At 41.2% G+C, this 26,835-nt stretch overlaps 1 protein-coding gene across 2 annotated transcripts in view; it reads right to left on the bottom strand.

The window, feature by feature from the left end:
* Positions 1 to 26,835, bottom strand: part of EGFLAM (EGF like, fibronectin type III and laminin G domains) — an 89,013-nt gene that overhangs the window by 49,797 nt on the left and 12,381 nt on the right. Inside the window, exons 2-7 of one of the 2 annotated variants that reach the window (XM_054397761.1) lie at positions 18,080 to 18,192; positions 16,408 to 16,491; positions 14,824 to 14,850; positions 10,699 to 10,816; positions 10,292 to 10,427; positions 4,122 to 4,288 (exon numbers count right to left, since the gene is read on the bottom strand). In XM_054397761.1, coding sequence (XP_054253736.1) covers positions 4,122 to 4,288; positions 10,292 to 10,427; positions 10,699 to 10,816; positions 14,824 to 14,850; positions 16,408 to 16,491; positions 18,080 to 18,192 — 645 coding nt within the window. The remainder of the gene's footprint in view (positions 1 to 4,121; positions 4,289 to 10,291; positions 10,428 to 10,698; positions 10,817 to 14,823; positions 14,851 to 16,407; positions 16,492 to 18,079; positions 18,193 to 26,835) is intronic. The other variant, XM_054397762.1, reaches the window with a different exon arrangement.

The following is a 26,835-nucleotide window of genomic DNA, read 5'->3' as shown; positions in this document are numbered from 1 at the left end:
CTATATCCAGAACACATCACCATCATTTACACCAAGGTTTGGGCCTCAGGGACTATCCTTTTCCTGTGCCTAAGCCTTAGCTGACACATTCAAGAACCATGCAGAACATTTAAGCATCTGTGCCAGTCTTGCTCAGTATGAACCAGAGCATACAGATATCCCCATTGGTGACAAGTCAGGTGGTGACAGCCAGGACCAGAGGAAAGGATGTACCCAGATTAAGCAGCCGCTTTTATCATGTTTGCTGTGGAGACAAGCACAGGGGATTTTTAACAGAAGATGCTTCCTTTGTTGGTATGGCAAAGTCAAGGTTGTTGACCTTCTAGGCACAATTGCAAATCCCATCTGTTTCCCCAGGAGATGAAGGGTAGTTAAGTGAAGCAGGTAATGATACTTTGATTCTTCAGGATGTTTTATTTTGTTGCTACTAAACTGGACATGTGCAATCTTTTGCTTTCAAGTAAATAGTCTGTGACACATTTAAAGATTTGGTATAGCAAAACCACAGCAACATTATAAGTGAAATATCTACAACCTGCATCTGTAATTAAGAAAGGCAACAGAAATTGATTTATTACATCATTTCCCTCTAGAAAAATGCACTTTTTACTAGGTACAGGGGTTACTGCTTATAATCAAGATGACATGTTCTACTTGCAAGGACCTTGGGAGGTCTGTCACATTAAATGATACCATCAGCACCCCTTCAGAGGAATATTTTTGTAAAGACAGTAACTTCCTGTGCTGACCTAAAACAATGCAGTCAAGGGTACTGCAAAGCCAGACACCTTTTTAAACTAAAATGAGTGAATTACATGTGAGAATGAGATAAAACCCCAGCAGAAAAACCTCTTCAAGTAGTTATCTGCAGGACTCATCTCCATTTCAGCCTGCCTAGAAGACTTGTGGGAGGCTACTCATTTCAACATGGACCCTGAAGGTCCCCTGCATTCAAGGCAATGCTGGGAATCTGTTCTTCAGTTAATATAAGCATCAGAAAAGCACCAATTATTTCAAAATAAGCATAAAAATTTAGGATATACAAGCATAAAGTTAAAATCTTTTTAATTCCTAACACACTAAGGACCTTAGTGTCAGCACTATATGGATTAAGTATAATGCAAAGGAGCCAGAAATTATATGAATTTCTGCCCGCTTCATAAGATATTACAGGTATTTCTGAGGAATATACAGGCAGTCAGAAAATAGCATCAAATATCTGTGGCATGTTTCACTCTTCACATAGGACAAGGATCCATGGCAAAAATGGTAATAGTAATTCCTAGGATGAGCATCCTGAAGAACAAAGATGCTTGTCTGATATCCTTCCAGCAACAACAAGTGACCAAGGTATCTGCTGGAACTTTAGGAGAGCTGGGCATCTGGTGCCATCTGAGATGCAATACAGTACCGAAGACACCCGCACGGGACTGTCTGAGGGATGCTTGGGAGACACATGCCCTCCTGCAGTGACAGCTGAAAACCACAGGACCTAAAGGACCTAAATTCTACTGAATGATTATACCTGAGCAACTGAAGTGAATGATTAAGTGGCTAAAGAAGGTAACTATTGGCTTTCTACGTACCTGCAAATACATAACATGAACGAGGATTGCCCTTGACCTCTGTGTGCATTTTTTGCTACAAGAAACTTGCCAACGCTTTACATAACTCTTCAGGGGTGGTTTTTTTTAGTATTTTGAGGAAAAACAAATGTCCAGGCTATGCACAGCTTTAATCCAGAACACTTTTTCATAGCAGAAGTTTAGTTTTCCTAATAATACACCGTGTACTTGTGTATCTAGTTAACATCAAAACAGTTTCTTCCACAACCATCACAAATAAATCCACATGAGAGGTAATATACTCAATTACACTCCTGTTTCCAGAAAGCTGCAGAGCTCACTTCTAAAGGCATGCTTTCTCCATAGCCTCTGAACAGCAATCTTTGCTCTGCAAAAAGCTGGTTGTTTTGAAGACGTATCCACAAGATAACACAGGTTTTCATGCAGTTTTCAAGTCTATTTGCAAAATTCACCCTGGACACTAAGAGCAGACTGGCAAATGAACCCCATTCACATTTGCCAACGGGCCCAGAGTCAGACAAAGTAGCCCTTAAACACAAACGACCTCATGCAGGGCTGGAGCACACCACAGTCACGATGTGGCCTCAGGGCGTGTGGAATTCTGTCTGCTCATGAGGGTGTCCCCCAAGCACCACCAGGCCTGGCTGCAGGGAGACAGCTCTGAACCACAGCAACACCCCTGTGTGTACCACTGACAAGCATACAGTTTTGAGTCTTTTTTGGACAGCAGTGCAACATGCCTAATACAGTAACTCTTCGAATCTCATCTGGGCACAGAGAATTAAGTTTATGTCCTCTATTAACCTCTCCAGAAATCAGTGCTTCTATATACCAGGTGTGAATTTGATTCCCAACTCCAGGGACTAAAGTCCATGTTTCAGAGCCATCTTGACAGGTCTCTGCAGAGCATGCAGTTTCCAAAGGCAAAGTGCCTTTCACTGAGTACCACAGTAGTAAGTGCAGCATGAAGACTACTCCAGTCTTATTAACAGAGCTAAACATTTTATCTTTTCTGTCCAAAGAATGCAGCCACTCAATCCAAAAAATAAACAGGATACCGAGGAGCATACACCATGCCTGAGGCAGCAGGAGCTAACTCTTGAAGATCCAGGGGTCAAGGAACCCCAGTGTACAGCTGTACCTTCACGGTTTTCACAAACATTTGCTTCAGAAATTAATCTTACAAGTTTAGTAGCCATAACAAACTTCATGCAATCTGTTCAGAGGATCAAATTTAAGACAGGAGGGAAGAAGAATGGAAACCGCCGTACAAGAGTCAGTGAAAACAAGGGGTTCCAAGGTTGGGAGGCAATTCAGAAGCAGAACCTTAGCAGGTTAAAATGGTGGATTGCTAAGCACATGGTCCACATTTCTGCAGCATGCAAATTCTTGTTGCAGAGCTTGTAGTCCTACCTGAGTATCAGATGCTCACTTTCTACTAGTTAATTAAAGATGATTTGCAATTGGGCACGTGGGTGAGAAAAGACAAAAAGTCAGTTTTGTTGATCTTTTTTATAGTTCATTAATCTGCTAAAAAAATATGCAGGTATTTTATTCTGTGGTATTCTGTCCCCTAAAAAAGCTTTCATAACTGGCACCGAATATACTGAGGCCTTTTAAACACAATAAAAAGTTTGATGCACTAAGGATATAGCTCAGTTAGTTCCCATATCCTGACAGCCTTGGCTTTGCTTCCTGCATTTATGACATCGAGGTTTTTCCTGAGAGACATGATTTGTATGATCCCTACCATGCTCTGTGTCCACTTGGCTGGGATTCTTACATGCAGCTATGACTTTGAAGGTGACAAGGCATAGCAGCACCACAGAGACAGTAGCACTGACAGAGGATTAAATACTGAGGAGCACCATGAGCAGATATGAGCAGGGCCTAGTCCTTACTACAACATGCATGCCCTACATTGCTACTGAAATGTGAATATAGTAGTTAATAAGTTGTGATTACTCACCTATGTTTGAATGAATTTTTACCTAGTATTTTTGTAATGCAGCTTCTGATCAAAAAAGGGATTCTTAATTCTTTATATTATTATTTTCATGATTGTGCTTAGTGTTTAAGAGCCTTACTCCTCAGAAAACAGTGTTTTGCTCTGGTCTTACAGAGCTGTTTGAATTCTAAATGCAATATACAAAGTTCAGTTTCAAAGAACAGACAAAAAAAAGAACAATAGGCTTGTCTCTCTTATTTGTCCCCATGATATTCACTTAACAGTTCTGCATGAAGCCAGCACAAAACTCAGTAAGCAGCAATCCAAAAATATCTGGCAATGACTTCCAGAGCAGAGAAAAGGCATGACAGCATTTCTGCCTGGCACTTTTCAAATCTTTGCTTGTGGCTTGACTTTCACAGGATGCTACAAGCTCTGCAGACAGGACCAAGAGGTGTCAGACCAGGGGTGCTTGTGCTTTGAGAACAACTCTTTTCACCAACACCCCTCCACACAAAGTCACATTTTACTTACAGATATACCTTATTTTTGTATAGCTTTAATTATAAAAAGGTAATTCTACTCACTGAATGTTCGGATGACATCACTCAGTGTACTGGCAGGGCTGAATCCATAGGAGTTTGCTGCTCGGACGGCAAACTGATACTTGGTGTTGGGGAGAAGTCCTTTGAGAACCATGGACTCCATCTGGATCTGCTCTCTTATTACTGTCCAATTGCTGTCAAGGTCTGGCCTTCAGGATCACACAAAGCCAAGATCATAAATAATTAAAGCTGGCTGTATAAATTAAATGCCTTTAAACTTTCCTGGGAAATACACAAAATAAATGAGATATAAGCCTGTTAAATCATCACTGAAATTCTTCACTTTTAAGGGGCCAGATTGTGCAACCACTACTAAGCTGAGAAATCTGTGATACCAAAACTATACAGTGGTATAACATCAATATTCAGATTTTGCTTATAAAGCCAAGGAGGTTGTTTAGAGGACAGTTAGACAAATCAAGACCTGTTTACAAGACCTGTTTATCTGGTTTTATGGATTTTGGGTTCACAGTTTTCAAGTGGAGGTATGTTATCTGCATTTCCTAATCCCCTATTTGCTTGTGTAAAGCAGTATTTCATAACAGAGGGAAAGATCCAGATTTATTTATAAGTTTGTACACTACTGTTATTAAGTCCTTTCAAATATATATTAGCAGGATGAGAATCTAGCATTTGATGTTGCAAATAATCAGGTTAATCCGTCCACAATGGAAAATCTGGATCCAAAGTCTTCTCTTCTGAATAAAAACGCTACAAAAACCAAATACAAATGCAGAGAACATGGCCTATGTATATGGATTTTGCAACAAAATTCCTACATCTGCATTTGGTATACCTGATTAACTCCTGATTCATATTGGAAGGCAGCTGTCAATAAATGCTTGGTCTAAGTACCATTATAATTCATCTGAAATCAGTATAACTATTTACATGTCAGTTTGGTCTCAAATTTTAAGTTCATACAGAGAGGGACATCAGAAAAGACAGGGCTACTTTAGAGACTATGAAAGAGTATTCTATGTTTTCATACCATTTCTGCTCTCCCTAAAAGTTGTCTTTTATCAAACAGAGAATAGAATGGGAAAATACACAAAGAAAATAAAATGTAAATATTTAGTCTAGGCTACCAAAAATATTCAGATAGAAGCCTATGAAAATAAAATAGGGACAGAAATTATTTTCACATAAAAATATTCTAATGCCTTTTTCTAAGATGTCCTTGAGATATTTATTACAGTGAATAGCTTTCAACTGCTCCCTGAACCTACTGATGTTTACAGAGGACTGGCTGCAAATATCTCCATGGGTCTTTCAATGAAAATTATAGCACAAAGCAGGGATTTTCTATTCATTTATTTGCAGCTAGAAGGAAACACATGTTTCCTTTGACCAGTCAATACAAGATTTATTGATCACTGAGGTTCCAATGCTTTGTGCCAGCAGGACAAATGCAGTGACGAAGCAGCAGCTCCCAGCTGCCTAGCCCCTGTGCACAGTGGCACACAGGATGCAAATACTTCATTGTCTCGCTAAAAATAAAATCAGACAAATGTACAAAATGTAATGACAGCTAAACAGACCACCTTAGGTCACCCTCCATCACTATTTCCTGGTAGACAGAAGGACATTTATTTTGGCTACTTTTTCATTGTTTCACTTTTGTGAGCTTTTGATGCCTGGGCCAAAATGAAAATGTATAGTGTTTTCCAAATGAAAGCTGTTAACATTGCTTCCTTCCACATGCTCTCTTAGTAGTGTTTTCAATTTTCCTGTACGCATCTTTTTTTGGCTCTAATTCCAGTCCAAGGAATTCCTGTGAGCTCAAGAGCTGTCTCTTTGCAACGGACCCTGCCAATGTCTATGACCAAATGGAAACATGCCTCTGATGAAGAGACCCAAGGGGGGACTGCACCCTATGAAGGTACAGGAGAGAACGCAAATCAGAGTGTAGCCTTCAATTTTGCTGACTATCTCCAGCGAGACTTCCTTCTGTAGAAATGAATAATAAAGCAAATGACTGCAAATGTGTAAGCATCTGAAGCTGAATGAGAGATTTATCACTTGACCTTTGCTACTTCTCCAGAACATTCCCTGTGTGAACAATTCAGTACAGGATAAAAAAATGGCAAACAGATGGTGAGAACAACACAACAAACTCATCTGGTAACTGAATCCAGGGCCAGCCAGCTCCCATGTTTTCTAAGCTGGAAATATTTTGTAACTGTCTACACAATCCTTTTTTTGCATCGACCTTCATTTTCCATCAACTTTTACACTTGTAAAGGCTTATTTTTAGGTCAGTTTCCCATCTTTCTGCAGTGCTATATTCTGTAGATCAGCATAGGTCTCTGTTTCCAGCTGAGACCTAACGAGTCTGTTCCAGATGCTGTATCTGTGCATATGGAAACCAGGCAAATTCCATGAGCATTTTCTGCTCTTGAAGCTACAGCTTTGCATCTCCAACACAGAAATGCCATGCAGTAAGAATCTGGCCAGTGACAAAGTCACCATTTTTAAGATAATAAACATTATAATAATAAACCCAATGGGACTGTATAGATATAAACCGAGAGCAGAATTTTGTCCCAAACGTATCCAAAACATTTGTATTATTGCTTTACATTATAATCTTGATCCATCTTAAGAAAACCAGTCTTTCTGATGCAGACAACAGCAATTCTATACTAACTTGAAGTTCCTCTGAAAATTGCCTGGAAATGATTTAACAGAGAGAAGCCCCTGCTAGCTATCTAATTTTTATGAGGTTTTAAATTTTCTGTAGTGCCATGTTTGTACTCAAGTTGCAAATTAGAAAAATAACATCCTTTAGGATATTATTTTTAGCAATCATTATCTAGCTATATTGTGGCACCTTCTACAAAACATACCAATCAATATGCCAGGTCAGCTTTGAGGAAAGGAGAAGCAGGGAATTTTCTAATCTCATGCTTTTGTTAAATATTAAGCACTTCCTCCCTAATTTCTGTATCTTCCACTTCTCCTTTTTGATTACTTACTTTTTCAAGAATTTAACCCTCTAACAGTGAGGTAAATGTTGAGGTACACGTATCTGTGTCATGACTTAATCAGGAAAACAGTAATAAAGGTATTTTTGCTGGGCATTAGGAGGTGTTTCCCTGGTTTTGGGTTCTTTGCAAATAAAAGCAAATACGGCTGCCCAGTTCAGTGAAGTGCCTGGGACAGATAGTTCAACATGGAATAGATTCTGCATACATCTTTTTCGAGGGGAAGGCTTTAAACTAATCAAGAACTCTGCCTGCAACACCATGCAGAATATGAAGCCCTAACATCTGTATACTGGTAAATCTCTCCAGTTTTATTGACAGAACCTGCCTAGCTCATTGAAGTAGAAGTTTCATGCCACTGAAAAATCTCTCTTGTGTGTCATATTAATATTGAAAGCTGTTGACTCCATTTGTGTACCAAGGAGATAAAAAGCATGACCTGATGCGTTTAGTGGATACACTGCTGACATGTTTGTGTTTCTGTAGATGCTAGCTGACTATAAAAACCTGGTAAATTAGTTTCCAAGTTTAGAAGATTGGGTAAGCATTCAACAGATCAAAAGTTTGGTGTATGTGACTGAGAATATAAAGAATATTTTTGAGAATTAATTGTTTATAGTATCTTTAGGAAAAACAGCCAAACTAGTATGTTTAAGTCCAGGGTTTCACTTTAGGTACTTTCATAAGAATGCCATTTGTCATAAAATATGTCTTGGCATAAACCAACAGATTATTTACCATGAGTCTGCAAGCTTCCACTGACACCATTAACTATTTCAGTTTTAACCCATTCCTTTACATATTCCTTATGAACTGTGCATTGGAGCTGTAGAGACCCGCATTCTTCCTCCTTATCTATCTTTAGCATTCAGCCAAATTGAGATTACGGTCTCTTTAGCACCCTCTTATAGTCAAGAATAGAGCAGAGCCAGAGTTAGCCCAGCTCATCCTAAACCTGAAGATAGCTGCAACCGTCCACTGCCCACAGTGAACCAAAACGTCCCAAGGGAAAACCATGTAAATGCCTAAATGAAGGCCCAAATTTAGACCTGCAGCAGGAACAGCCTGGAGGTTAGCTCTAGTTTCCACATACCAGAATCTAATCAGAACAATTAATGTATTGAATTTTCATAAGGTTTTAATCCTCATTATCACAGTTAATCATTGAAAAGAATGTTTTTCCCTCCTCTCTGTCTCATAGCACATTTTCTAGGGTTAAAGTCCTGAAATCAGTTCCAAGGGGGTGGAAATAACTTAAACAATGTCATTGCTTTCAGATACTGCTGCTGTATCCAAGTGAAATCATAGATTTGCATAACAAAATAATTAATTTTGCAAAAGCACAGGATATTGTATTTCACTGCAATAAGAGGACTGAATTTTGCATTGGTTTAATTTAACAGATTTAACTCACATTAATGCATTTTATAGTAACTAAAACTATATGCAGCAAGAGACAATGAAGCTTAAAGTTAAACCTTTCCTCCAACAGCCACAAGGGCTTATGGCTCATTGAACTTTCTCCCAATATCTTATCAAGCTTCCAAGTCTAAGAGAACATAATCCCTAAATTATCAAATATACTTTCAGCTTAGCTTTAAACCACAAACTAAACAGTCTAATCAAAACATTGTGCTGTTAGCAAATTCTTTCCCAAAGTCTTTCTCAACAAAACACTGATGTTTAAATTGCTCTCATCTTTTGACTTCAGTGAAGGCAGCTTTCCACTTCCTGGCTGTACATAAACATTAAAACATGCACTTTCAGTGCTTCAGATAGATACAACGGTGCCCACTGTTTTCCACTATCAGGCCACTGGTGCCATGAAGAGGTGTACACAAATACACAGGCTACACTTCCTAGCAAAAGCACAGAGGCAACAGAAGTACAGTCAATCAGAACCCAACAAAATCCCTTCCCTATTCACCAAGCAAATGAGGTATAAGGTGGAGAAAAAGAGAGAAAGGTTCAAATAATAACCGCGTTTAAAAGAGATATTGGAGAAATTTCATTGTAATGATACAACAGAGATCACATGGTAGCCATAATGCATTTTCAGCTCTTATGTCCTGCTTCCCAGCACGGTGAGTGTTGGATGGCTTCCCACCAAATATGGAAAATTTTGATTCAAACACAAAGTGCAATGTAAGTTCACAAATAGGCTTCAGTCTGAGAATTCTTTTCATTGTATTTAAATCTTTGAGATTGTAACCACCCTTGGAGCACTGAAACCCAACAATTCTTTCTGTTTAACAACAACAATTCTTTTCCAAAAAGGGAAGAGTTTTTTTCTGATTTTTTTTGACCTTTGTACCTCAGAGTAGCTGAAGAAGAAATTCTCTCTTATCCACGAACCTCAACAAATACCTGTCATCAGATGTTCACCTGAAGGACTAAACTTCCAAAGGCTGAATTTTGCATTCACTGTAAGGGCAAGCAAATGAAAATAGACAGCTTTGTATAGAGATATTAGCTTACACAAGCATATGAAGGTATGAATACTTGTGTGTGCGTGCAGATAGAGCCATCTCATCCTGACCTTTCATGTGCATCCTATAAAAGCAACTTGACTGGCAGCTTTTCACAGTTCAGTTCTACCAGTGCAAATATTAGAGAGTTCAACATGAAAGAAAATAAATAAATAAATAAAAGCCCTACTTCCTCAACCAGAAAGGCCAACATTTCACATAAACTTCATTAGCATTAGGAAAACAAAACCAGTCTGAGTCTTGCACGCTCAAGACCCAGAAGACTTTTCATCAGCTAAAAATACTCAACATGCAGAGTTCACACTCTTTCATTATTTCCTATGACAGCCCAGGGTACTCCTGCTCAGGAGAACTACTTTGCCACATGCTCTTTTCTCAGTGTGGTTCAGCAGCATTTGATGACAGGACATAACTCAAAATTTCGTCCACCCAGACCTTTATTAGAGAATGCAGACCAACTTAGGCCTTTTTTTCTTTAATCAAAAGATATGACTCACTGGTGATTTTATAATTAATAAGGTTATTTATGGTTTTGTCTTTAAATGAATTTGACATACATCAGGAGGAATACTAAGTGTACTAGAAAATAAATCATGAGAAGAACTTATATGCAGTTTGAATAAAATAACCCTGTAGTGCACAAACACTGAAATTCAGACTCCGCTGTCAAACTTGCCTGATAAACTCCACCATGTAGTACTGGATAGGAGAACTTCCTTCACTCACTCCAGGCTTCCAGGATAATGCAACCTCTGAATCAGAAACTACCATGATCTGTGGCTGATAGGGTGGTGCAGGAGGCATGCACTTATCTAAGCCAGAAGAAATGCAAAGGAATAGCATTAGAGATGGACAGGCACCTCAGAGAGATTAGATATCACAACCAGCACCCACAGACTTGGTAATCAAATTCATAGGCTTCTCACCTCACCTGTTGCCCCTCCAAAACCCCACAGAAATAATAGTACAATATTGTGATACTGCACAAGACATAGACCTAAGTGTCAATGACCTGCTGTGTATACAGACAGACATGTGCCCTGCCAGTTTTGCAACAGAAAGACATGCAGTGTGCAGTGTTACCTTGGGATAAGGTTGTCACATCTCTGGGCATGCTGGGTCGTCCTTTCCCTGCCCAGCCGTATGCTCCAACGCTAACACGATGTGGAGTGCCTGGCTTTAGATCACCAATAACAACTTCCTACCAGAGTCAAGAGAAGAGAAGACCAGACAAGAATATTGTGAAAGCTCTTCCTTGTAACTGGGAACAGGGCTGTGAGCTGATTCTGGGGCCTTACGTGTCATTTTCTATGTAACTATGTATGCCAGCCCAGCTCAGAACAATCCACACAAACAGCACCACGTGTTTCCTCTCAAGCTGCAGCTTCACCCCAGGGGAATTCACAGGGATGACCTGGACCCATTTCTCAGCATAACTCACAAGGTTGCAGATCGTTTGTTATTTGCTCTCTGGATCTGTTGTTGGTGAAGGTAAAGCCACATACTATTCCCTCCCTTGAGCCAGTCGCTGGCATTCACGACCAGGCTGGTGCTTTTTCTTCATCTTTTTTTCCTTATTTTCTTTTCCTTTTTAAAAAAAGTATTTTTATTTTATTTTATTGGGTTTGGTGTTTATTATTTTATTTTATTGGGGGGTTTGTTTTGGTTTTCTTTTCAATCAAGAGACCACAGAAACACCCAAGAACAAAGCAAGTTGCTGCAACGTGAACTTATGATCTTTAATTTCCCGTGAAGCAGAGACTAGTTCCACTGACTCTCACAATTTTCAGAGCCCAGCTATCAGCCTTGACCTTACTTGCAAGAATTTCCCTTATTTGTCCATAAACAGACAAATACTGTAAGGAAGGCAATGCTAACCTCCACATGAAGAGCTTGTGCTGATGAACACTGCTCAGAGAAGCCTGCTCAAATCTCCCATAAACTAGTAAATGCCACCATAAAAAGTACATCTTTTTTTCCCCACTTTCTAGTGCATATAGCTTGGACCAGCTTCAGATACTTAGATCTGTTTTTCAATGGAATACACAGGAGTGGTGGAGTCCAGAGATGTTCAAGAATTGTGTAGATGTGGCACTTCAGGATATACTTTAATGGTGGTGGCAGTTGGGTTACAGTTGGACTTGATGATCTTAAAGGTCTTTTCCAACCTTAATAATGTTATGTTTCTATATGTACGTGTGTATAAAAATTCAATGTTCTTTACCTGGAGTCTACTTGTAGAGAGATGTGAATCCTAGATTTATTAATTTTGACCACAGTTATAAGTAAACAGAAATATCAGGTTTTACACCACAGACTGTTTGGTGTGTGGGAAAAAAGAAAAAAACACATAAAAATTGGGTTACAGAGATTTTTCTTTTGTTTTTCATTCCCTGATACCAAAAATATTGTTCACGTGAGAAAATGCAGATATATCCTTTCCATTCAAGCTGAAATAGACCTTAAATCTACATTTCCAGTTGCAAGTAGGAAACAATCCCAATATTTTATTAACTGCTAAATTTTGTTATGACAGTCTTTTTGGGCAAGCTCTCCTTCTCTATTCTTTGGGGAAATTATGTTATTACTACAACATTGTTCAACAACACCCTATCATCTGTCATTTCTTTAGCTGTGGTTTTGGAACTCCACTGATTTCATATTAACATGGCCACCTGAACATTATCTTCTTTTTCCATCATTCACCCCTGGTCTGCTTGAGTGATTTGGATTCATCTGAGAGAGATGATGACAATGCTGGAAACATAACTGTCCTGAAAGAGGCAGCAAGAACACTCACACTGAAATATACACGAGAGTCTTTCAGTCTTGTAGCAAAAGGGACTTGAGATCTCTCAAAATGTGAACTGAAAACCGAGCACCTCCTCCCAATGACAACACTGATGACCCTCCTGCTGCTATGCCATCCTTCATGGCATACACACTGTCCACCTGTATTTAAAATGCATGCATTTGTTCCTGCCAGCATTAGTCTTTACTGCATTCATTCTTATGAGCCTGGGACTTTTAATTACGGTAAGTTTTTGCCACCCTAGAAGAGACACAGTGGACTTACAGACAGGGAATTTAGGCAGTGGAAGCAATAGCTCCCCATGATTTTTGTAGTCTTTCTCTCCACTTAAGAGTGTCTGTATATTTTGATGCATGATACCTGAAACTGGACATTCCATTGCCAACGAAGCTTTATTAGGCACCAATGTTACTGTCTTGTCTTATGCAAAACTCTTAGTACAACCCCACAAAATGACAATTGGTATTTTCATTACAATCTCACATTCTTTAATGAGGTGAAGCAAAAAGATGTCTTTTCTAAGGTAGAGGAATCTGCAGTATGTAAGAACCATGGATTCTTCTCTGCCTGGCCACATAGCTTGTCCTCCCTCCAAATGTGTTGAAAACTGTTTGTGAGGCTGCACAGTAAGGCTTGCAGAAACCAGGATTACACATTATTTTCCAAAGAAAATTTGTTTTCCAAAACAATCAGACATGTATTACAGCTGCAGAAATTTAGCTCAGTTTAACAACACTTGATCCCCTGACAACTCCTTCCCAGCATTACTGGTCTCAGCTGGTCTCTCCCCATTTTGTAGTGGTGTGTTTGGTGATTTGATAGGGAGCACTACTGCTCTCCATGGCTTTGTGACTGACCTAAACCCTCCACCTTCTACTTTTTACTTGCAGATTTATTTGCAGATTTATTTTTTTGTTGTTGTTTTTTGATGGGTTTTTTTAATACTTTGATTCAACAGTAGAACAACAGTCATAAGTTGCACTGCATCTGCAGTTCTCCTGGCTGCTCTCAGTTATATGTGCTGTATTATAAGCTGATCTAATAAAGCCATAATACACTATCCACTTTGCTAATGCACAGGCGCATGCACACACGCACACACAGGAACAGGTGGCACAATTCAAGTCGTGCCAATGCAATACTGCACCGTCCAGCAAAGCCTCTGAGAAAGCCACAGTGCCATACTCGGGCATTAAGAGAGGAAACTTAGTGACAGAAACATGAACTATGCAGACTTAACCACAAAACTATTGCAGATTTCTGTTGAGTTGGGTCTGAGTATAACAGAAAGCATTTCAGTGAGAACACCACTTCCTGGGGATTAATGACAACTGAGAGTTGATTAATCCCAGTCAGCCATACTTCTCTCCAAGTACCTCTCAGACGCTTTATTTTTATCAAGCAGGAAAAAAGGGCCCAGTGTGGAACCTCAATTCAGAAATGCCATAATCCAGACTCAGTTCAGCTGGGACTGAACCAGACAGTCCTGGTTCAAGCACATCCTGAGATCTTATCTGGACATCAGACTCCTACAGAATCAAACTTCCCTGAACTCAAACCATGACAGTTGTGTGAGATCCACCAACTTTGTGGGATTTCTCCATTCCTAGAAAAAAATGTGTACATTACTCAAAAAAAAAAAAAAAAAAAAAAGAAGGCTTGCAAAATGCTGTTGATGTTAGGGATTTCATTTAAACACTGAAATAACTGCCTCTACACTTCCTAAACCTGAGCACCTCATGATTTCTTCCCCCCCTCACAATAAACCAAATCCATTTACTGCTCACAGGAAGCAGACTGGACTAAGTGAAGGACTGGAAATAATTAATCTGAATAACTCACCAGCTGCAGCACCATTAAGTGCACTGGTATTTCTTTCAAACTGTTTTACACCAGTTGTTATTCTCCCACTCCTTCCTTCTAGGCACTGCATGGCTGGCCTCTTTCCGCACTCCTCCTCGACTCTCACTGGACTGGCTCAGGTTTTTGCCTCTCTGTCTCCTCTTCCACTGCCAGACTTTGGTTTTCCCTGTCACTGTGTGTCCGACTAGCTGACTGCCCTGTCCCCTGTTAGTCTTCACTACCTAAATATAACTCATTTTTTACACAAATTTACTCCAGCAAAACATCCATCAATACTTTTGATGATTGAGGGAAAAGTTTATCCATTGCTAAAAAGGCAGCTGCTGTACCTACAGGTGTCCACCTTCTTCAGCTCTGGATTTTCAGCCTCAGCTACTATTTGCCACATTTTGACTACAACACATCCTGTAAAAGTGCTATATAGAATCAACATCTGAGATTAACTTGTGTTTGTGAATCTGTGGAGAGACCAGAACATTCGTTTTCATTTTAAATCACAGCTGTGACCAACTTTCATGTGAAACAATACTTACAAAAATTGCTTGTCCTTCAAGTTGACCCTGGGGGAAAAAAAAAAGTAGACCTTGTTAATGAAGTAACGTACTGAAAAATTATGTCAAAACTAAATAAATAAGGGGTCAGGGCAATATAACAAAGACAATGCTGCAGCGTGTAGTAGTCTATGTGGATGTTATTTATCTGCATGGGATACAGACTCCATTCCCCAACTGAGTAAGAATTACTGCTGTCAGGATTAAGATGAAAAACAATGTGCTGTTTGATCTTTGTTGGCACTCCTAGCAAGAACGTATTTTGAGGGAAAAATAAACAAGTGAGGAATACAGGCATAAAGATCAGAGGGGAGAAAACAATGCATAAATAAAGAAATAACGTATCACGGCAACGATATTCTTTCATTTGCTGTGATCCCAGGAGTCAGAACTGACAACCAGAGTGACAGAAAATGCCAGGAAATCTGAGGATCACCCTCACTCATGCTTCTCACACGGAAGACTTGAGCACTGCCCAGCAGGGATCAAGAAATATCAGTGAATACATTGCACTGAACACCAGGTGAGGAGGCAGAAGGAAGAGAGGTGAGGGAGTCAAAGAGAACATAGATGTGTGGAAGAGAAAAGGGGAAATATTCCATGGGAAGAAGGATCACCAAATAAATATTGGAAAGCCTGCAGTGCTCCTCTGTGTGCACGTGAAAGCCTTTGATTTCTGTTACTGCTAATGTTGCTGTCTCACAAAGAGACTGCCCTTTGCAGAGTGTGCTATCAAAATGCTTCCTCACAGCACACAACCTGCAACACTTGTCACTCTCTACCCAAGGCTCCTACCTTGCTGAACTCAAACAGCAGTTTCTCTGTACTGAGAAAGCACTGGCAGGTTTTGAGAACATCCTTTAAACAGACAATATTAAAACCATCCAGAAGTACATGGGAGTTGCTTTCATCTTTGCACTAATTTCTCAGCTGTGTAGCCACAGAGGATGGACAACGTTCATTCACAAATGGAAAAGGAAGGGGAAATTGGACTACAAAGGAGAGGAGGAAAAAGAAGTGAAGAGTGAAGTAAGAGAGGTAAAATGTAAAACAATACTGGAGGACAAGGAGAAAGTGGGATGCAAGGAGAAAACTAGTGCTTCCAAGAACAACTATGAAAACAAACTAAAGCAGCACTATTAAATTTTAAATTCTGCATTTCAGGAGGATACATTCTCACACGGAAACAAAAAATACACTGAAAAGTCTCTCCTTTAACTTAAATACTTACCTGTGTCAGACACTGTAATACATACTGATAACACAACTCTGACATAGAGAGTTGTGCAATTCCCCTTCTACGTTCTATTTTAGTAGATGCTAAAAGTCAGTAATAATAAGATACAAGCAAGTCCCAATAGTTGCACATGTTAAATTAGACAAAGAATGAGGAGCAAAAGCATATCGCTCTGGATTACAGAAATCATCATGATTTCTTTTTGCTTAATACCCAAAATGGATCTGGACCTTGGATCCTTAGCATAATTCAAAAACCAGCAATAAGTACACAGCTGCACTTGCAAACTCTACTCCAGTGCTCTGACTGCTGACAGAAGAGATACTCACCATGCTAAGCATATCCAAATTCAGGGGGACATCATGTGAGAGTTGTTTAACTGCCTTATCATCTTCAACTTCTGAGTAAAAGACCTTAAGAAAAAGATAGAGTCAAGATCGTTAAAGCACTAACTTAATGCTTCAGAATGTCTTTTTAAAACTGCATTGCTATCATACTGTAAGCCCCATTTGAGCTTATGATCATAGTGTTTCAAATGCATGAAAAGCTAACCTGTCTGGATGTATTCCAGTGCAGACTACCCTAGGTGATCCTGCTTTTGGCAAGGGAGTTGGACTCAATGATCTCTGGAAGTCCCTTCCAACCTCTAACATTCTATGATTCTGTAATGGCTTTTAGGACTCCCTTCCTATTTGCTATAAGTTGTCAGTATGACCAGAGAACACCATTTTACACTGTATATGCTGAACTGACACAAAACATAGCCTAGCTTTTAGGGTAAACTTGAAACAACAAATGCAATTGTACATCATTTTGCCATGGTCAGCACGGACAGCGAAAGATTTGCGTGTCTGCTCTGCACAAATTAGACATTTCACTTCCTGTAAGACAGATAGTGATGTTAAATCATTATGTTGTTATAAAAATTGTTGTATCATAAATGTTTCTCCATGTCTGTTGCTGTGTACAGGAGAAAAATGAGCAAGGCTGAAATTGCTTTCCTAAGCACAGGGACCCTGAGATATCCAAGGGTAGAAAGCTAACATGAAAATAATATGGTTTGGGTACAGTAATATCGATGCTGTTTGTCATTATTTTTATTATCATGCCACACATGAGCTCAAGGCTCAAAAATAAACTGAGGCTTAGATACTTGATCTACTGCATAAACAGTGAAAAATATTCATGTTTTGTGACTAGAAGGTGTCCCAACTATTTGAAAAATATCATGACTTACAGAAAAGCCACTTACTCATTGTAACCTCTTTTTTAATACAGAAGAACGGATGCAGTTACACACAGAGCCTGTCTGAGGCAGATTTTGGCCAAAGTGTTCTAGGCTACAGGCACTTTTGTAACAATAAAAAAAATAAACTTTGCAGCTGGGCTGCATTCGTGTCATTTCAAAGGCCATGTGATGAAGCAACATGTGTACCAGAAAAAACCTACTGGAGGGAAGGCTAGCCATCCTGTTTTGTTCAATAGTCAGAAAAATAGTGGAGGTTTGTAGGGTGTCAGAGCCTATTCTATAAATCATCATCTTCAAGGGAAATTCACCACTGAGGTAGTGGGGAATAAAACAAAGTCCCTTTTGATATCTAAGGTTGTGGCTGGACACCCAGGCTGGAAGTACCAGTCAAAGGATCTGAATGGCCCTGAAATCACCAGGCATCTCCCCTCACTTGCATAGTGTAATATTGAACTGCTCTGCTACCAAGAGCACTGAGATCCTTGCACAACAAAAGCAATCCATTTCCACCACACTGCCTTTGCATCCAACCCAAATTCCCACCATAGCTTGCTTCTAAAACATAAACTGCTTGTTGCTCAAAGTTACAGCTCAATCTCCTCAGGCCTTCTGTCTCCTGACCTCTTTTTGTGCAGTAGTACTATTTGTTAGGAGACTGCTCTCCTGCCTGCTTTACTGTGCCACACAGTAAAGTAGCCTGAGGCCACTCAGAGTATTGCAATCCTCCACTAGCAGCACAGAGGATCACTTACCGTATATCCTGTGATAGTGCTTGCATGCTGCTTTGGCATCCTCCATTGCACACTGAACGCTGTGCAGTTCAGTGAATCCAGCAATATATCAAGAGGAGGCCCCAACCTATCTGCTCAAAACAAAATTACATGTAAGAAGCCATAAAACTTCTCCTTTAGCCACCTGGTAGGTATGGTTTTGAAGAACAGACCTGTACTGACCCCCATTCCAAACTGTGAAACGTAGCCCAATACTTAGATTTTACTTTGGTGACCTTTTTCCCTCTCTGCCTTCTAAGACAGTGGTGGAGAGAAGAAACAGAAGTCATCAACACGCTCTCAGCTGCAAGCTGATCTCAAGATGCTGATCAGCTCAGGACACTTCATGGGCAGCCTTTAACTTCATCACCATGCCCCCCATCCCAGGCTTCTCATCCAACAGCAACACTGTAGTGTCAGTAAAAACAAACCGAAGTCAAAACATGTCTCCCCTTCATGGACCATCTACAGGTCTCCCAATCACGATTAGCAAATTCCTTCACAACAGCTATGGATGGGAAGGACAATGATTTAAGTATGAAGGAATTTTAGACTGATGAGAAGAGCACAAAGGATCCCTCAGTTCCTGCCTGCCCCTGACCAGAAGCAGGTTACAGTAATGGGAACACTTGCCATCAAAGTTTCACTGCTGCCACAATCAGCCTTGTCTCTCAGCAGCTGCAGTGGGAGGAGGACATTTTTATACAGCTATGGTGGTCTCACAGCACGTCTCCATCTCCTCTTCCCATTGTACAGGTTGTCGTGTGAATACAATGCCTAATTCAACTAATGCAAAAACAAATAACGCTGGAGGGAAACTCTGAGCTCCGTATCTAGTAACATGTTAGCAACTGCATTTGCCATCTAAGAAAGGGCAGGTGGAGGTGTGTGTCTGCTGCGGAATCCAAACAAGATTTTTAACACAGCTTCTCCGAACTACTGTCATCCATGCTCTTGAAACCAATTCCTCCTAACAAAAAAATGTAAAAGAAAACTGATTCAGACACTTTAACCACAACTTCACTTTTTTCGAAGTGACAGTTTTACTATACTTTTTTGCATGCTCTTACCTAAGAAAATTTTAAGTAAAGGCCAAGGAAATCCTTTTTTCCTTTTCTTTTTTTTTTCACTAGCTCTAACAAAATATCTAGTAAAACTAAACTGCTCTAAAGGTTATTTTCAGATGTGAAGCAAGCCCATGTCAGATTTACACTTCTCACTTCCACCAGCATATTTGATTTGAAGCTAAATACAAAACAACTAACAAAATGCACAGTATCGATCAGCATCAATACCCAAGTCACTAAGACAGGAGCAGAACTGATATTCTGGTCCTTTTCAGACTGACCTTGCATTTTCCCAGGAAAACATTTTGGTTTATGTTTCTTAATTTCCGTGAGCAAGTGTGTCCAGATGGGGTTCATACCTCCTGGTTAACAGCAATAACTCCTTGTTTTCCTGTCCCTTTTATCTATTTATTTCTCTTCAACACTAAAAGAAATCCTAGGCAGTGCTAGATGCAATCATGAAAGGATAAATACGTAAATGAGGTTTACAAGACCCTAAGTTCTCTCACCATTCAGTCTCTATGCACGAAGCCTCACCCATTCTTACCCAAAAATATTCCCAGCAGTGTCCTGGGCAAGGCTGCACAAGGACTCCATGCAATGGGCTCCTCACCAACAACTTTTTTTTCCCCCCTTTTATTAATGAAACAACAGAGCAGGGTACAAAAAGATCAATACATTTTCAGAAAAAAAGAAAGACTACTTTTTCATTTTCTATATACCTCAAAGACCTTTCTTACCAGTTCAAGTTGAAAGAAATTCTGAAGACTAAGGCACTATTGTAACATCCCCAAGAGGTTCATGTAGCCTTAACAGGACAGGGCTGTACTTACACAGCAGGGAGGGAAAACAGACTTTGGGTTCTACCTCCATGAATCATCCTGATTTCCTGCAGTAAACTAACAAGAGTTAATGGAAGCATGAACAAGAAATACAGTCTGCCCTAACACGCTCCTACTCCATAAACACAAGCCACCAGCAAGATTCCCAGTTTCTCTTCCAGCCTGCCTCGTTTCCCAGACAGTAAAATAGGGAGCTGCCATCCCCTCCCAGTCATTTTCCATGGACACCACCAGCACCTCTCTTCCCCTAGCTCCAAAGGGCACTGGGAACCAAGCACATCCTAAATGGAACTTCAAGTAAACACATAATCACCCAGTGCTTGGAGCAATGTCAGTGAGCAAACTGTAGGCTTTTAAATGCATACCTAAAATGTTTTTAAATGATGAAAACTACTCAGGACTCAAAGACAACACACAATTCATACTGCCTTGTACAGTCTATGGCACGTTTTCAGCTTCCTAGGAGTCTTCCAGCATAGTTTGGAGGATAGTACATGTTTACAACCACAGTTATAAGTCAGTATGGGCATCTTTTGAGAAGGAAAGGAGTTCAACCATAGGGATGAGAGGCAAAGCCATGCTACTTGCTTTCTAGGCCCTTGCCCATTTTCCTTATTAGTACAGACTTAGTCCCATGGATCCAATGTTTTTGCCTCCATCTTAACTGGCAACCCCTTTCCTCATGGCTCTCGTGTTGATGGACCACAAGTTGGAGAACAGGGAGACAAAAGTGCCTCCCACTCTAAGTAAAGACAAGGTGCACGACCATCTGAGGAACCTGAAGATACACGAGTCCATGGCGCCTGATGAAATGCATCCCAGAATCCTGAGGGAACTGGAGTGGCTGGAGAGGGGCCAGGCAGAAAGGGACCTGGGGGTGCTGGTTGACAGTAGGCTGTACATGAGCCAGCAGTGTGCCCAGGTGGCCAAGAAGGCAAATGGCCTTCAGGTGGCCAGCAGGAGCAGGGAAGTCATTGTGCCCCTGTACTCAGCACTGGTTAGGCCACACCTTGAGTCCTGTGTCTAGTTCTGGGCCCCTCAGTTCAAGAAAGATGTTGAGTTGCTGGAAGGTGTCGAGAGAAGGGCAACAAAGATGGTGAGGGGCCTGGAACACAAACCCTATGAAGAGAGGCTGAAGGAGCTGGGGTTGTTTAGCCTGGAGAAGAAGAGGCTCAGGGGTAACCTCATTGCTGTCTAGAACTACATGAAGGGAGGTTGTAGCCAGGTGGGGGTTGGTCTCTTCTCCCAGGCAATCAGTGAAAGAACGAGAGGACAGAGTCTCAAGCTGCACCAGGGGAGGTTTAGGCTGGATGTTAGGAAGAAATTCTTCACAGAGAGTGTCTGGCCATTGGAATGGGCTGCCCAGGGAGGTGGTGGAGTCACCATCCCTGGAAGTGTTTAAAATGAGGGTGGATGAGACATTTAGTGCCATGGTTTAGTTGATTAGATAATGTTGGGTGATAGGTTGGACTTTACGATCTCAAAGGTTTTTCCCAACCTGTTTAATTCTGTGATTCTGTGAATTAGTTTGTGTAGTTGCTAAGACACTGTCTGTGATATTTGATGACCTGATGAAATGCATCCCAGAGTCTGAGGGAATTAGCTGATGGAGTTGCCAAGCCACTCTCCATATGTGAAAAGTCCTGGCAGTCAGGTGAAGTTCCTGGGGACTGGAAGAAAGGAAACATTACTCCCATTTTTAAAAAGGGTAGAAAGGAGGACCCTGGGAACTACTGAACTGTCATCCTCACCTCTGTGTCTGGGAAGGTCATGGAACAGATGCTCCTAGATGCCATGCTAAGGCACATGGAGGACATGGAGGTGATTCAAGACAGCCAGCATGGCTGCCTGTGGCTTTCTATGACAAAGTGACTATGTAGATAAGGGATGAGCTATGGATGTGATCTATCTGGACTTCTGCAAGGCCTTTGACACAATCTCCCACAACGTTCTGCTCAGCAAGTTGAAGAGATACAGATTTGATGGGCGACTGTTCAGTGGATAAGGAATTCACTGGATGGTCGCATCCAGCGGGAAGTGCTCAATGTCTTGAAGTCCAAGTGGAGAGCAGTGACAAGTGGTGTCCCTCGGGTGTCTATACTGGAACCTGTGCTGTTTAATAGACAGTGGGATTGAGAGCACCATCAGCAAGTTTGCAGATGACACCAAGCTGAGTGGTGCTGTTGATAGGCCAAGAGGGACAGGATGTCATCCAGAGGGACCTGGACAAGCTGGAGAGGTGGGCCCAGGTGAACCTCATGAGGTTCAACAAGAGCAAGTGCAGGGGTCTGCACCTGGGCTGGAACAATCCTCACTATCAATACAGACTGGGGGATGAGGTGATAGAAAGCAGTCCTGTGAGGAAAAGGATTTGGGGGTACTGATGGATGAGAAGCTGGACATGAGCAGACAGTGTGTGCTTGCAGCCCAGAAGACCAATCACATCCTGGGCTGCATCAAAAGATGAGTTGCCAGCAGATGCAGAGAGGTAATTCTGCCACTTTACCCTGCTCTGGTGAGACCTCACCTGGAGTACTGAGTCTGGAGTCCTTAACATAGGAAGGACAGAGCTGATGGAGAGGGTCCAGAGGAGGGCCACAAAAATAATCAGGGGCTTGGAGCACCTCTGCTATAGGATAGGCTGAAGGAGCTGGGGTTGTTCAGCCTGGAGAAGTGGAGGCTCCAAGGAGACCTGATAACAGCCCTGCAGTACCTGAAGGCGGCCTACAAGAAGGATGGAATGAGACTGTTTACAAAGGCCTGCAGTGACAGGATGAGAGGCAATGGCTTCAAACTAGAGAAGAGCAGATTTAGATTGATGTTAGGAGCAGGTTCTTTGCCATGAGGGTAGTGAAACACTGGAACAGGTTTCCCAGGGAGGTGGCTGGGGCCTTATTCCTGGAGATATTCAAAGTGAGGCTCAACAGGGCCCTGCGCAACCTGATCTAGTTGAGGATGCCCCTGCCCACTGCAGAGGGAGCTGGGCTAGATGATCTTCAGAGGTCCCTTCTAAACCAGACCATTCCACGATTTGATGAATAATTTGGAAGAAAAATAAATCTAAGGAAAAAAAAAAAAGGCAATCCATTTGCAGACTATCTGCAAACAGAGGCAATATCTATTACATAAAGAGCCAGAGTTCTACTAAGCATTGCTATCTCCAGTTTACAGATGATGAAAGGACACAGACAGCCAAATACTGACCTCAGTTACACTAGCTGAGCCAGGAGGTCTATATTTCCATCCTCATTGATTAATTGTCCTTAGAAGTTAGGGAATTCCACTAAGACAACAAAGATGGTGGCAGAAGGTGTTCTTGGGAAGCAGGTGTAAGCAGCATTGGCACCTAGCATTGTCTTTGGAAGCAGCATCAGATGATGCTCAGCCATCAAACAACATTTTGGGTAGTGTGTAGGATCCACTCACCACACCACTGCACCCTACTCTCCCTGTGACAAAACTGTGCTACAAGTAGGCACATGGCACTCACCCTTCCATGGATCACACTGCCTCCTGCTTAACCTGAGGGCAAACAGGAAAATGAAAACCTGGGCCAGTACTGCTTCTTCCATCCATAGAATTATTTCTTGAGGAGGATAGTAGGCAAGGCAGAGAAGAGCATCTGGTGCAGGGTGGGGGTCCTCACAGCCCTCTGCTGTCATTATTCCTGACCTTGCAGCCTATGTATAACGAAGGTTTCACAGTCACTTCTGGTTACCAGAGTCTGGATTCTACACAACCCATCAGAAAGTAAAGATTCCATTTTTGGACTGAACGTTCCCTTCACACCCACAACAAAGTGACCACAACAAAGTGACCTGACAGAAGCAATATTTATGCCACTGAGATGCAGGGCATGTCATGGCTTTGAAACAGTCATGGTGAGACACTGTACCAAAGTAGTCAGCTGATCAGAACTGTTGCAACATCTATCTCCGGTTTACTAGCAAATCATTTCCAGATAAATGTATGCTTGAGGTATTTTCCAAGATTTTACAGAACACCATGTATTAGGTACCCTAAAATGGTCATTAAAACTGGTCTAAACATTTATGTCTTTATGTCAAAAGTCATGCTTAGACTATAAAACAAAAATAGTTTTCAAGGGTAAAACTCCAACTATTTGTAGTTCCTCCTACAGTTCAGATCAGAAATACCTCTCTTCTCAAAATTCAGCATGAAATTTTTGTTAATCTGGTAGCACCACACACAGTGCAAAACCACAACAGAGCCTACTCCCCTCGACAGCCTACTGGATAGCAGCCTGCAGATGAGGGAAGCACAATATATCTACTATTTGTACATAGTCTGAAGATTTGCCTCTGCAAATGTACTGCATAGGCCACAGAATCATAGATTGCTAGGGACTGGAAGGGACCTCAAAAGATCAGCTAGTCCAACCCCCCTGACAGAGCAGGGTCACCTTTACCAGATCACATAGCAATGCATCCAGGTGGGTTTTGAGTATCTCCAGAGAAGGAGACTACACAACCCCCCTGGGCAGCCTGTTCCAGTGTTCCATCACCCTCAGAGTAAAAATTAATTTTTCCCTCATGTTTACATAGAACTTCCTATGCCTCAACTTCCACCCATTGCCCCTTGTCCTATCATTGAGCATCACTGAGAAGAGCCTGGCTCCATCCTCTTGGCACGCACCCTTTACACATTTATAAACACTAATGAGGTCACCCCTAGGTGTCCTCCTTTTTCCTCCTCCTGGAATTCACTGATTACCTAAGAAAGCATGGAGATCAGCTCTGACCATAAAGAACAAGGAAGCAATTTATATAAAAATAAAACTAAACACATTTTGTCCAAACACAGTCATTCTCCTTCAGGCACAGCCCATCAGGCACAGGCAGTTCTATATTGTTCAAAATGCTTTGATGAAACCGGTAATGAAAGCACTGACTTTGATCCCTTGCAAAGAAGCTGTTAATCAAGGGAGACCATTCTTACATATATGGCTATACTTTGTAAAATCATACCAAATACAAGAAGTTAAAAAGGATTTGGCTGCAGAAACACGATGTCAAGCTGACAACATTGTACTTACTTTTCTGATTACAGTTATTCTGCTCTAAAAATATGCAAGAACTTCTAAACCAGTGACGTTGTCCCCAAAAACCACCTCCAAGAGAGCAGATGAACACATAAGCCCTTTTCCTAAGATGGAGATAATTTTTACCATTTTTACTATCATTTGATGTTTGCTTCACAAAAGCAACTCAGATTGAAAATGGTAAAAATGCTTATCCCATCGATTTAAGTGTCATTCCATTGCCACAGACAACAGTCCATAAATAAAACAGCCATAGGCTACCATCAGACTGGTCAGAAGCAAAGTACCTTCTGGGAACAATCCCTACCCTGGGCCAGTCAATGATGTATCAGTGCTCTGGGATGCTCCCTGCCATCACTAAAACCACTGAATTCATGAGCAGAGATGTCACTTCCATGACTGTCCACCTTTGTTATTTTAAGCAACTTAGCTTGGGGAAATTTCAAAACTGATTTAAATCTTAAATAAGATTTAAATAATACTACTGAAAATGTATTTGTGAAAAAATACTTGTGAATGGACTAGCTAAAAAGGTGAAGTTGGAAAATTTTCTTCTACAATTTCAGTTATATTTTGCATTTAACCTTCTCTTTCCTTTCCAGTTCTTTATGCTGTTTCAAGGCGTGCAATAAAAATATTAGAAAATAATATACAAATAACTCACAGATATAATCCATTTGCAATAATATGGTAATCAATTTAAGGGAAAACAAATTATTTATTTCATCACTTCTGGAACAACTTATCCTCAGCACTGTCCTTAGGCATATCAAGGACAAGAGGGTCATTAGGAGCAGTCAACAAGGCTTACCAAGGGGAAGTCATGTTTGACCAATCTGATAGCTTTCTATGAGAACATAACCAGGTAGACAGATGATGGTAGAGCAGTGGATGTGGTTTATCTTGATTTCAGTAAAGCACCTGGCACCATCTCCAACAGCATCCTTGCAGCTAAACTGAGGAAGTGTCATCTGCATGATCAGGTAGTGAGGTGGATTTGGAACTGGTTGACAGGAAGAAATCAGGAAGCTGTGGTCAATAGGACGCAGTCTAGTTGGAGGCCTGTATCTAGTGGAGTCCCTCAGGGGTCAGTACTGGGACCAGTACTATTCAATATATTCATCAACAACCTGGATGAGGGCACAGAGTGCACTGTCAGCAAGTTTGCTGCTGACACCAAACTGGGTGGAGTGGCTGACACAGCAGAGGGTTGTGCTGCCATTCAGTGAGACTTAGGCTGGAGAGTTGGGCAGGGAGAAATTTAATGAAATCCAACAAGGGCAAGCATAGAGTCTTGCATCTAGGAAAGAACCTCAGGGATCAGTACAGGTTGGGGACTGACCTGTTGGAGAGCAGTGAAGGGGAAAAGGACCTGGGGATCCTAGCAGATGGGAGGTTGACCACGAGCCAGCAATGTGCTCTTGTGACCAAGAAGGCCAATGCCATTCTGGGGTGTATTAGAAGGGGTGTGGTTAGTTGGTCAAGAGAGGTTCTCCTCCTTCTCTACTCTGCCCTGGTGAGGCTACATCTGGAATATTGTGTCCAGTTCTGGGGCCCTCAGCTCAAGAAGGACAGGGAACTGCTTGAAAGAGTCCTGTGCAGAGCCACAAAAATGATTAAGGGAGTGGAACATCTTCCTTACGAGGAGAGACTAAGGGAGCTTAGGCTCTTTAGCTTGGAGAAGAGGAAACCAAGGGTGACCTGATTAATGTTTATAAATCTGTAAAGGGTGAGTGCCAAGAGGACGGAGTCAGGCTCTTCTCGGTG

Source organism: Indicator indicator, chromosome Z (genome assembly GCF_027791375.1).
Source record: "Indicator indicator isolate 239-I01 chromosome Z, UM_Iind_1.1, whole genome shotgun sequence".
NCBI lineage: Eukaryota > Metazoa > Chordata > Aves > Piciformes > Indicatoridae > Indicator > Indicator indicator.
Note: the sequence above shows the minus strand (reverse complement) of the source record. Positions and strands in the feature narration are given on the sequence as shown.